This window comes from Brassica napus, chromosome C1 (genome assembly GCF_020379485.1).
Source record: "Brassica napus cultivar Da-Ae chromosome C1, Da-Ae, whole genome shotgun sequence".
Taxonomy (NCBI): Eukaryota; Viridiplantae; Streptophyta; class Magnoliopsida; order Brassicales; family Brassicaceae; genus Brassica; species Brassica napus.
In genome coordinates, this window is record NC_063444.1 from 51,310,855 (window position 1) to 51,323,439 (window position 12,585).

The 12,585-nt window shown below is 38.8% G+C and overlaps 3 protein-coding genes across 3 annotated transcripts; all 3 read right to left on the reverse strand.

The window, feature by feature from the left end:
* Positions 1–14: 14 nt before the first annotated feature.
* On the reverse strand, positions 15–5,321 carry LOC106445262 (protein HASTY 1-like). The gene is made up of 17 exons (XM_013886775.3): positions 5,063–5,321; positions 4,889–4,990; positions 4,643–4,792; positions 4,446–4,575; positions 4,295–4,356; positions 4,051–4,214; positions 3,883–3,954; positions 3,652–3,793; positions 3,516–3,578; positions 3,126–3,428; positions 2,800–3,046; positions 2,476–2,723; positions 2,305–2,408; positions 1,736–2,221; positions 1,167–1,667; positions 399–693; positions 15–308 (listed from the first exon to the last, which is right to left on the reverse strand). Exons 1-17 carry the CDS (start codon positions 5,231–5,233, stop codon positions 216–218), a joined length of 3,333 nt encoding a protein of 1,110 aa, XP_013742229.2. The 5' UTR covers positions 5,234–5,321; the 3' UTR covers positions 15–215.
* Positions 5,322–6,353: 1,032 nt separating this feature from the next.
* LOC106447892 (tryptophan--tRNA ligase, cytoplasmic-like) lies at positions 6,354–10,277 on the reverse strand. Its single transcript, XM_048746080.1, has 11 exons — positions 8,642–10,277; positions 8,459–8,578; positions 8,193–8,378; positions 8,001–8,052; positions 7,751–7,909; positions 7,558–7,650; positions 7,364–7,444; positions 7,228–7,296; positions 7,046–7,114; positions 6,800–6,910; positions 6,354–6,690 (listed from the first exon to the last, which is right to left on the reverse strand). Exons 1-11 carry the CDS (start codon positions 8,971–8,973, stop codon positions 6,649–6,651), a joined length of 1,314 nt encoding a protein of 437 aa, XP_048602037.1. The 5' UTR covers positions 8,974–10,277; the 3' UTR covers positions 6,354–6,648.
* An 834-nt stretch (positions 10,278–11,111) lies between these two features.
* LOC106443159 (probable transcription factor At3g04930) lies at positions 11,112–12,578 on the reverse strand. Its single transcript, XM_048746081.1, has one exon. It carries the CDS (start codon positions 12,305–12,307, stop codon positions 11,237–11,239), a length of 1,071 nt encoding a protein of 356 aa, XP_048602038.1. The 5' UTR covers positions 12,308–12,578; the 3' UTR covers positions 11,112–11,236.
* Between the last annotated feature and the right edge of the window lie 7 nt (positions 12,579–12,585).

A 12,585-nucleotide genomic window follows, 5' to 3' on the forward strand; every position in this document is an offset into this window, starting at 1 on the left:
GTCTCCCCACCTACTTTAAGCTATGGACACAATCATATTTTCAAAACGAAAAATACAAATGCAATTAGTTTGGTTATCAAACAATATATAACTAAATAACTTGTAACTCGATACGGTTTAGGATTGGTATTCTCCGGTTAACTATAACCGGATAGGTTTTGATTATTTTATTTCTAAGCTAATTCCAAGAGCTAATGACAACATGCTTCCTGTAATCATCTTCTGTTTTTGGGTTCACAAGTTTCTGCCAAAGCCTTTTCGTAATCACGCAGATCATCGGGAGTGAGACAGGGGAGTGACAGCAACACCTGAAGATAATCCAAAAAAAAAATTTTGAGGATAAGATTAAAGAACCAATTTAAGATTATATCAAATGAAAAAAAAAAAAAAAACTGAACCTGTCGTGGAGCTGGGTGCCTCTGGGAAAGGTAAACGAATATGTCACTGCACATACCCACTAAAATGGAATTGTTATTCACATTTTCATCGATGGTCAAGCTCATGATGATCGCATTAAACAAATCTTTTGCCACAAATTCTCTGAGCTCTCCGTTGTTTGTCATTACGGCTAGATGAATAACGCTAATGAATAAACAACGGAGGTTGAAGGTTGTAATGCCATCTGTCCATGTGCATGCTTGTAATGAAAACTGCATTACTGAGTTTGCCAAGTTTTTGCAACTCAAGAGTAAGCTGCAAGAAAAAAAAACAATTCTTGTTATTAGTCTAAAAAAGAGTTAACACGCACAACATCATATATAGCCCTGGCATTTGGTACGGTTCGGTTCTTTCTGACTCTTTGGTTCTTTCGACTCTTCGGTTCTAAAGGTTTAGGATACGTTCCGGTATTTAGAAAATTCAGTTCGGTTATTTTGGTATTCGGTTCAGGTAACAAAGTTGGAAACCGACTAATATCCAAAGTATTTTGGATCCCGTTCAGTTCCAGTTTGGTTCCGGTTTTTTGGTTATTTTGGGTTTAAAAGTTTAATAAATCGGGGTTTTAGATTAAATATCAATTTTTTCAGGTTTCCAATAAAAATATGGATAATTTATAAACGATATTTTTAATTTTTAATTATTTTAATATTAAATATAGTAAATATTTATAAGTATATAAACTATAGTATAGAAATGTACTAAGCCTAATCCTATCATCCTATACATACCTCACCAAACAGTTGGATTTGAGTGCATTAAAATCCTTGAGAAGAGACACATCACCAAGAACAAGTTGGTCTGAGTGCTTCAGAACAGGAAGCCCTGTGTTTAACTCAGGAGCAGAGATCTTTGAGAGCAAATCCGAAGTGGACCGAGATAAATCTATGAGCAGCTGTCTTTCCAGTTGTATGAGCTTCGTCTCACCACCTTCAAAACCGATCAAATCCGGAACATTGGCCCTGCCTTCCCGCAGAAGACTAGTCCACGAGGAGTCAAGAGCTCGCTGACAGTGTGTCAGCAAAGGACTCAGAAGCGGTTCAAGCAATGGCTCCCACATATCTGCAGGACATGATGAGACAAGACATCCTACGAAGGAGTTGATAAGCTGCTTTATATGTCTGAACTCCATCCACCATATATTCTCAGTGAACGCCACCGCAACTTCATTAGCATTGATGGATGTGTAGAACGTCTCTCCCATGCTTACAGAGAGATTCAGCACACGGTATCTGCAAAATGCGTTACTAACATTAAAAGCCTGAAGGAGAACAATGTAGACACTCACTCACTTACTTACCCGCTTTCACGAATAGCTTTCAGCCAATTTCGAATATCATATGTGTTTCCTTTACTAGAATAAGTAAGGAAGCCTTTAGTTAGTTTACGGCTTTGCTTTCCTTGGGGGATACGTAACTCGGCTTCCGTTATCTTCATTGCTTCTTTGAGTTTTGTGGGTAAGGTTTGATAAGCATCAGGAGAAGACAGAGAGTTGATAACACGAAAGAGCTTCAGGAGAGGTGGTAGCATCCAAGAAAGGTGAGAAGCCAGAGGATGAATCGTCTCGGACATGTTCAGCTTCCTTTTCTTGAAGTTGCATCCCTTGAGAGCCTTCTCAAAGACGGCGACTGTGTCGACAATAGACCGCATCAAGGGTGCGTTGGAGCATAACTGAATGAAACCAGAGGGAGTAGATAGATATTCGTTTTGCCACTCTGGTTGAGTCCATTGCTGGCGCACTGGTTCTAGTAACAAAAGAAAACTGTCTTGCTGCTCCCTTTGACCTCTGTGCTCCAAGTAAAAGCAATTTAATAAATGCAATAAAGTTCATCATGAAGACTACAAACAAGAAGCAGATTGTTTGTGTACCCTGACGCAGAAGTCATAGCAAAAAATGCTTCCACAAGACTGCTATGCTCACCAGGGAACAAAGTTCCTTCTCTTTGCAAACATGTCATCTTATCAGCTAGACCCTGATTCGATCAAACAAAAGGTGGTCTTAGAGAGCATTTTTCTCGTAATTAAAAAATTTGGGGATACCTTCAAGTGAGGAGTAAAGCTTTTGTCAGCAGTTTTGGCTAGGCGTATCAAAGATGAGCAGATGTACAATCTTGCACGTTTAGATGCTGGTGGAAGAGAGGTAAGAAGTGCAAACATCTTGTCGATAACACTTGCAACCGTATCTGGCAAGTACTTGAGGAAAGGAAACATTGCGTTTAGATAGTCAACGTGCGCTGAAATAAGTACTGGTTCAGTCCAGTTTGCATTAAGGAGCTCCTGAAGCAAGCCTGTGTCATTCAAAACAGACAAAGATGAGAGAGTCCAGATCCAGACAGAAATGAAAAATTATATTTTCAACATTACCCTCAAATATCACGTGGAGTTGAGAATGAACTTGGGAACTACCACCAGCGAACTCATCGGTTCCACGGAAAAGCCTACGCAGAATACCCTCCAGAGCAGTACTCTGGCTCTTCATAGCAGCTGCATACTGCTGGACACAAGGCGCTGAAGAAACCGATATATTCTTAATAAGCATGATGGTTCTTGAAGATAGTTTTGTGCTAGCAATGATTGGCTTGTGAGAAGAGATGAGTCTGATCAACACAAACTGCACCAAAGGCAATAAAGTTTTTTAATTAAAAGTAAATAGAGAGAGAGTTTTGTCTGAGAGAGTTTTAGAAACATACGAGCCTCTTCTGGTACTTGCAAAACTCTTCAAATGTAAAACTTGATGGCTCAAGGGAAAGGAGGTTTGTTCCAGGATCAAGGAGGACTTGATCGTTCTTATTCATGCGTTGGAATGAAACATCCAGAATCTTGCTGGCGGTTTCATCGTCTATAAGGAGTAAAAGATCCTTTTTTCCGCCATCTAGGTGTCTAAAACTATTGAAAACCTCGCTTGCTGATCCCGTGAAAACCTCGCTTGCCGATCCCTTTCTATGTGGGTAATTAGGAGCCTTGAGGTCTGAGGTTAAATAATCCATCAACCCCTGTGAGAGCCAGAAGCCAGAGTGAGTTTCACTTCTTTGTATCGAAGAAAGATTATGATTTGCTGGTTAAGGCAGTGGGCCACCTACCAGCCAGAAGAACAGTGACTCATAGTGAAGATCGAACTTATAGTGTTCAAAAAACCAGAGCATCTACAAAGAAAGTAAGACAGAAAATCTTGAAATAAGCAGACCATTCAATACTAATAGGTATCCAGATTAGTACCTGTTTCAGATAAAGAGCTATGGCACTGCTATCTGTGAAGATGCAATGTAAGTTTGTGGAGCCTAGAGAGACCATCATTTTACAGATATGGATGATTGTAGAATCAAACTCAGCACCAGAAGCATCATCAGTGGGTCTTTCTCTGCAGCACACCACAGACAATACATAATGGTAAAGTGAAAAAACAAAGACAATTTTTTTTTCTCATTGAGTATCCGAAAATCACATTACCTTGAGCAGATAAGTGTGAAGAACATACAAGCAAGACGACAGAACTCAGGAGAAGAAAGTAAAGATGCACACCTGTTGTAAAAGTAAGCAAACATATACAAAAAGTTATATAAGCTTGTGTAAAAGATAGTATATGAGTCTAAAGCCACAAAGAGTTTATTAACTAACTGGTCAATGATTTTGTATTCAGAAAAATCTGGAACTGGAGCCCATTCTGTGAGTGAGTTGATGGCATTCAAACACGCAACAACTGCATCTGAATGCTGTTTAGCCAGCTCAACTTTGTCCCTCCCTTCTGCATTCCTTGCATCCCCAAAGTGTTTCTCAAGAAGCTGCATTAAAAGTTTCTCTTCCATTAAAACTAATGCTACAATAAAATTGATAAAGAGTAAAAAGGTAGTAGTAGCATTACATCATGCAACCAAACCAAGATATCAGGAAGTCCCTGCAACAGATGATGGCTATGCTTCTTGTCTGATGAGAAAGGAAACACGTGTTAGAAATGACTGAGAGCAATTCAGAAAAAATGAGGGAGAAGTAGAGTTAGGCTAATTCTTAAGTACCTTCCAGTTCAGAAAGCCTCTTCACCACTTTCAAAGCCAATTGTGCATGTAAAGGGCCACTAGAGGAGAGGGAAACTAGTGAGAGAAACAACTCCTGCCACATCTCAAGATCTTCCTCCTTTTCAAACATCTGGAATAAAGTTCTTTATAAGTTGATATCAATAGAGACTGCAATCATAGAAAAATCAAGCTCTAACCTCAGCAACAAGAGTGACTGTTTCACTTTTCATCCCACATTCTTCACATGGATTAGCAGCAGCTACCTCAGACATAAGTTCAAAGGAGGCACTACTAATATCCATCTGCTCAGAGGAGCTCAATTCATCCCACCGCAGTTTAACCAAATGCTGCAATTAAGCAATTAACATTGGAGATTTAATCTCAATAACCAAAAAGACATGACCTTTTTAGCTCATTAGCAAACAGTAAGATAACTAGTGAACCTGTAGCAACTTAGAGGCGTAGATGCGAACTTGTAAAGGCCAATCCTTTGTTACAAGAAGAAACGAAACTTGAGACAGAACCCCAACACTACCTGTCTTAATCTGCCAAAAACATAAACTTAAATCAAAAACAAAATTCAAAAATAAAAAAGTTTAACACTTTATAGTAATTACCGATTCAAGATATGTTAGAGCGGCTTCTTTGCAAGCATCAGCGTCAACAGTGGAGTCAGAAGAATGAGAGACGAGTAGAAGAATCTGACGAGCCACAGTGCTAGCTAGAGTCTTTGCTTCATCATCAGCTCCAGTCATGTCTTTTCCTCTCGCAAGATCCTCGTTCATCATCGGCACTCAGTGATAAGACAAACGAGAAGCCACCATCGAGATTGGCAAAACTTTCAAATTTGAAGGTTGAAGATGTCTCTCTCTCTCCAAAAGAAAAACTTTTTAAATTTAATTTTAAAAAGTTTTGTATTTTATACTATAGTTCTTGTTATTACTAGAATTAGCAAAAAATATCATAACACTTTTATTTAGCAATAAAATACATAATAAAAAATTACACACATTATTATTTTATAATAATATATTACATTTAATAGCATATTACATGCATTTCAAAATAATAAAATGAATCTTTTTATTTTTATTTGAAGTTGTTAAAATCGTGTACTTCCTTAGTTGATTTAATAATTTTGTTTTCGTATAGTTTTTTTTTTGTATTTTCGATTTATAATTTGTATTAAATGTGTTTTATAATATTGTTTTGTATAATTTTTTTCTTTACTGTAATTAATATATTTGTATTTTGTATAAGATTAAAAAATTTATGAAGACTAAAATGATAACTATAAAAGTTCATAAGATACTTTGTAAAAAGAATAATTGTATAAAGGACTCAAAATTAAGAAACTTCAAAATTTTAAATTTTGAAATTGTTTTTTTTAGAGATGCTCTAACATATTTTTTTATTTTATACACGTTTTTAATAATCGATTTACATATGGACGACTATATATGAAGTGGAAATGATATTCATTTGCAGCTCAGATATAATGGTTGGGTCACTGAGTTACAAGACACTGAACTTGCCAAGAAAACATTTGTATTATGACCATGATTCTAAAAAAAAATTGGTATGGCGCCAATTTGTCAATTCGAAATGATTATGATTCAAATCGGTTAATTAGTTTAAATCGATTTAAATTAGTTTAAATGTATAAAAATTAAGTAACATGCTACTATAAATCTACAAATTTTTCTAGTCTATTTTGTTTTATATTTAATTTTGATAATTCAACAAAATAATTTTATAATTCAAAACTAAAATATTTTACATAAATGTTAAACATATATATATATAATAAATTAAAAATTCAGAAGATAGATTGTGCTCGAGTCTCTTGATGACGCATGCATACGATATCAGAAGGTTGATTGTGCTGGAGTTAAAGACATTAATCAGTGGTTATTAACCAAATTGGATAGATTAGGGTTTTGGAGCACCATAATAGGTGAAGTCTCTACATAGTATAATTATAAACAGACCCGGCCCAGAAAGTATTGGGTTGGAAGCAAAAGAACAAATATGGGCCTTTTAATTAATGTTTCCTAAAATAAAAGCAAAATAAATAGATAACCATTTAAACCAGTGAACTCTTCAGAGCTAACAACTGAACCAGGAAACCGATTAAGCTATATGCATAAAATATCAACTGTAAACTTCACTCGAAGTTGTAGAGCTTTTTCCGGTTTAGAGTTTACCCAAACAGAGGTCTCGGAGTCATGAACGCATCCACCATCTGATTATATAGAAGAAAACAATCAATAAAAATGTTATTAAATCTCTGATTGGTCTAATAATAAAACTGTTATTACATCAAATCGATTTTTCTTCTTTTTTTTTTGTACCTCATCAGTAACAGCAGCTCGAGCCATGCGGTGTCTCTCCACAATTTCTGTCACAACCTGAACGAGTCTCTTCTTTACATCACCCGTTGTCATTCTTCCTTCTCCATACTCCTGAAACAATGGCGTACACAACAATGTGTTATCTTTAGATAATCCCATCAAGAAAAAATATGAGAGCATATTCTTCTTCATTCATTCTCTGTAATAATGAAAAAGCTTAGGGGCAATTATAAAGTATTTTTTTACCTTCTTTATGTGTTCAAGTTCAGCATCATCTTCCAGGAAGAAACTCAAATACTGAAACGGTATGTCTTCCTGTGAAAGATAGTGGAAAGCAGATGACCAGAAAAGAAAAGAGACTTTTAAGTTTTCTATAGCACTAAAACCAATAATAGGATCAAGTGACTAAACGAAAATTAAATTGTTACCTCCAGATTTGCTCCATATTTTTTTTGATCTTCCAAGTTATCTCGCCCACCAGTAACAGCACTGTTTATCTGCATATTAAAAAAAATTCTCATCAAGATTGGTATCTAATCATCTGTAAAGTTTGACAAATTTCACCTTTCTTTTAATGTCCTTAGCGCTATCATTAATATAAATAGCGGAATTTGCATCACTTGCTGACATTTTCCCATTATTTCCCTGCAAGAAAAAAAAATGTGTGACCAAAAGGCATATATATATTCAATAGTGTGAAGGCATGAATTTTAAACTTGTAAAATATGCTTTTATTGACTAGTTAAGAAAACACTTGCCCGCAGCGCAGGGAAAAACTTTGACTCAATCAGAGCAGGCTTTATAAAGTCTAACCGAGGTGCAACATCACGAGTCAGCCTGAAGTACGGATCCTGAACAAAACCAAAAACCGTCATTTTATTATTATTATCAACATATAAAAAAACTCAATGATACACACAGAGGCTACGTGAGAAAAAAAAAACAGCAAACCTGGTCAATTGCACAGGGAATCAAGCAAGGGATATTTTTCTTCTCGTCAGGGAACAACTTGTGTGGGAATGAGCTAGAAAAAGATGGAGCTGCCTGCACAGAAGGGAAGATCATTTTTGCAGTAGAAGCTTCGCCGGTAAAGCCGAAAGTCGAATTAGCCTAGCCAAAAAAATAAAAACAAATGTGAGAGATACAAAAATGAAAAACCTATAAGACACATAAAGCGGGAGATAGGAGAGAGTAAAATCACCTTGTTAACTGTAACGCAATCTGCAATCTCCACCACATTTTCATAGAATTTACTACACACAAAAAAAAAAAAAAGGTTTCGGCACATCATCAGCCAGGAAAACTATAATGCAAAACATAAAAAAAGCCTAAACATACAAATATATATATATATAAGAGCAATCTTATGAGCTAAAAGTTGCATTTAACTTACCCGCCAACAGTGGCATAGCTGGAGAAAATAAAGGTATTTGAGACATCGAAACCGCAAGCGATGATATCTTTCACATTTTCTCTGCCAAGTCTTTTACTTTTCTCCTTGTTTAACTTCTTCCATATTTTCTTTTCATCATCCGTAATCTGTATAACGAGAGGAACCTTGAAAGCTTCCTGCAAGTATCTACACACAGAGTATAAAGAACAAAGCATTGACGTTTAAAAAAGACTATATAGCTAGCTTTGTTATGATGTAACTTTTACTTGGTGAACAAGAAAGGAATCAAATGCCCTAGATGCAAAGATTCTGATGAAGGTCCTCTCCCAGTGTAGAGGTAGAACTTGTCTCCTCTCTCATGACAGTCCAAAATCTTATCGAGATCCCTGTTAACAACCACTCAGCAAAAGAACATAACTTTCAACACGAACATAACTCTTTTTTCGAACCTGTGGGCGTAGAAGAAGCCACGGCGGAGGAAAACGTGAGCTCGACGGGAAGTGAGCCTCTCAACACGATCAATGAGCGACTCGTCTATCTTCGTGCAGCCAAACTTGAGGATCACCTTCTCGTAATCGATTTTACCGGAGACAACAAACGGAGTCACAGTTTGCTCCGATGATGATTGAGTCTCTCTCTCCTCGAGGACTTGTTTCAGTCTCGGCGACAGCGTCTCATCCAACCACTGGATCATCTCGTGTTTCAGAGTCTCCGGTGATGTGTGGGTTGAGTCGTCCAGCACTTTTTTGAAGTCCTCTATCATCTTCTCTATCGTCTCCATCGTGACTCGGCTCGATCTTAAAAACCTGAAACACTATAATAACTAAGCAGAGAGATAGAGCTTGTTTCTTTTTTTCACGAGTTTAGAGAGAGGAGAGAGGTTTTTTCTCTCAATTCTCTCTCCCCTATTTCCCCTCTTCACTCGACTAAACCCTAATTTTTTAAGCTTCGGTGGCCGGCGGAGCCCTTGTCCGTCGGTCGCCACCCCTCCTGTTTCGCCACTCTGCCTCCAATCCTGTCTCTCGGTTCTCCTACCGTCGTCTCCTTGCTCAGCCCTCTAGATTTTCGTCGGATTGCGGCCGGATCCGGCGGATCTAATCAGTCGCCGAAAGTGTTTTTGGCTTCCCCGGAGGGTTGGCGAGTCAGCGGTTGGTTGTCTGTCTTCAGGAAGCTCCGTTTTTGTTGTAGATCTGGGTTTTGGTTGTGGTTGAATCTGGGTCAGGTTCAACCCGATGATATCGCCGGATTTGAAGCGCGTCGCTGCCGTTTCGCATCTGGCCTTGTGGTGTCTCTACCTCCCCTCCTCTCTTCGGTTCGGTTGCTACGCTAGGACTTCCCCATCTGGATTTTCGGATCTGAGATGAAAAGGCGTTGTGAGGCTTTCGCCGGGGACTCCTTTTGGTCTGGTTCTCTTAGCTCTTAACATGGTGGCTTCGTAGTCGCCTGGTGATTGGAGCTATAGCTCCTCTGTTCTTCACGATTCTGGAAGGAGATAGACAGATTCTGGGCCTTGCCTCCTCCTCGTTCTGATGCCGTAATCTTTCTGAGCTAGCTGTTTCTGTGAAGGGACCGGAGTCGAGAGCCTTAACCTCCGCTTGCTTCAGACAGTAATGCTCCAGCGTCTTCCTGTTCGGTTCGGTTCGTTTGGTGTAGGGTCTCCAAGGCCTCGTCTTTTTTGTCTCTGGAGCTACTTCGGCGTCTGGAGTGGATACCACCGGAATGTGGCCGGACCGGGACCTAGTCAACCCCGCTTCGCCTATAGTCCTTTCGGTTTCGCCTTCGGGATAATCTTCGGCCCCTAAGATTATTCTCCGGTCGATTTGCTCCTTGATTAATGCTCTTGTTTCAGGTTCCGGAACCAAGTTCAAGCGTTGGTCTACTGGTAATCGAATAGGTGCTAGGGAATTAGTTTAGTTAAGCTTTACTCACGCTCTCTTGTGCTGAGTAAACTTCTTTGTCATTGTAAGCCTTTTTTATCTTTTTTGGGGGCTTGCCTTGACCCATGCTGTTAGCAAACCTTAGGTGCAGTAGCTTTTGTTCACTCAAATTCTAATGTATCTCTTGCATCATTATCCTTAATGAAATTCACATACTTATCAAAAAAAAAAAAATAATAATAACTAAGCAAATGGCACCGGCGGATATTTGTAACCCTAATTTATATTTCTATAAATTACATAACTTCCCTCTAACTGTTCTAAAAGTGTAAAACACCCCAAAATTTCATAAGACTATTTATGTGTTGCATGGAAACTCGATTGAAGGTATGTTTCACGTTTCGGAAACGTTTCGGAATCAGAATCTTTCGAAAACTTGCGGAAACGCATTGAAAACTCGTTTCTTAAAAATCTTAGTTTGAAAACTTAGTGGAAACTTAACTTTCTGTTTTGGAAACTCGCGTTTCTATTCTAGAAACGCTAAAACTTTCCAACTAGTCATTATTTGTTGTTGTGATTTTTATTTTAGTTAAATTATTTAATATTTAAGTACTGGTTTTTGTTATTTTGAATTTTTTATATGATTTTGATGTTTAATAATAACTTAATTTTGTCGTATTAAATAGAATGAATATTTGTTTATTTGTATTTTAAGATATAATAAACATAATAAAAATGAATGTAAATATTAATCAGTTATATATATATATATATATATATATTTATAGACGTTTCTAAAACGTTTCCAAAGCATAAAAAATCAAAAATCACGTTTCCACGTTTCGTTTCAACGTATCCGTTTCCGTTTCCATGCAACCTAGCTCTATTTAAACCTGCTAATGTAGTTGTTTCGTCCTTATTAGAAACTTGATCAATCAAAGAACCATTCAAAAAATAAACATGTTACTACATACAGTATATTATTAGACAAAGATTTGACACACAACTCAAGAAATATTATTTCTCTTTTTCCAGATAAAAATAGCTAGGAAGTCTGTTTGTTATTTCAACAAATGAGTCTACAGAGATATTATCTATACTAAAGGTTATACACAAACAAACTGGTTATATTGTTGTCATCATCGTCTTATTATTCATCTTGTTTCATCATACACCACTTGGCATCGTCTTTAACTCATGCAATGTAGCTCTAATCTCCTCTTGAACCAACTCTAATCTCCTCGAATACACTTCCAGCTCCAGAATCTGTTGCTTCCTCCACCGCTCATCCCTCACCGCCTTGTTCCCTCCTCCTCCTCCTCCTTCTAAACCATAACCCAACGACCTCGTAAACACAGGGCCCAACGAGCCAGCCATCATCATACTCGTTGTCCCATTCATCACCTCCTTAATCAAAGGAGAGACACAGCTTCTCACAATCTCCTCAATCAAACCACCAATACCAGCAGATGCAGTTTCATTGACATTAACATTGACATTGTTGTCTTCCTCAATCTTCCCTATTCTTGATCGTGACCGTTTTCTCGATCCTCTCTTCTCAACTCCGTTCTCAGACTCAATCTCAACAGCAGCACTAGGGTTCGAACTAGGGCTGTTACCATTAACCTCGAAATCCATTTCAAACCCAATGATCTTCCCAGTTCGGTTCCAAATCTTCCTAGAAATCTCGAACGTAGACTGATCGTGAGGGCTCTTGAACAAAACCTCTTTCCCCGAACCAAACTTGCTCATCACGTTACGGTACTTCTTCTTCAACCGCCTCAGCTTCTCAACCAGCTGGTTCTTGTTGAACTCCAGCTGGAGCTTCGACTTGATCATCTCGTAAAACGGCGCCGTATCCGGCGGATTGCTGCCTCCTCTGTGCGTCGTCACGTAGTCGAGGAAGCCGCGGAGGAGCTCAATCTCGTCCTCGTCGGTCCACAGCCTCTGGAAGAGACGCCTGGAGTCGTCGATCGCCGGCGGCGGCGGCGGCGGTTGTTGTCGTCTCCGGTGGATGATCTCCGTCGTGCGGTGGTGCCATTTCGGGGAGGAGTCGGCCGGGATAACGGAGACGGGGACGGCGGAGGAGCCGGATGGAAGCGCGACGGTTACGTTAGACGGAGAGTTGAGATCATCGTTTGTTTCCGGGAGTGCCACGTCATCGTCGGTGTCGGACTCTCCTCCTTCATGATCTGGTGAGTCTATAGAGAAAACGGCGACGCGGTGATCAGATGTCATTCTTCACGAAGACAGAACTGGCTAGCTTGAGCTTGAGGTCGTGATCAGGTTTAGGACCAAAGAACTAGATCTAGATGGGGATTGGTTACGCTACGCGCGCTTGTGATTGGGTGGTTAGGGGGCGTGAGAATCTTCGAACCAACCAGGGGTAGTTTCGGTGTTTTCGTAACGTTTTAAACGTTTACTAATAGGCAAGTGGTCGCCCACTAGTAGTACTACACGCACTTGCGTGTTATTGCGGTCTGTGTTGTGTCCGGACGTCTCTCGGTCCCAACGAC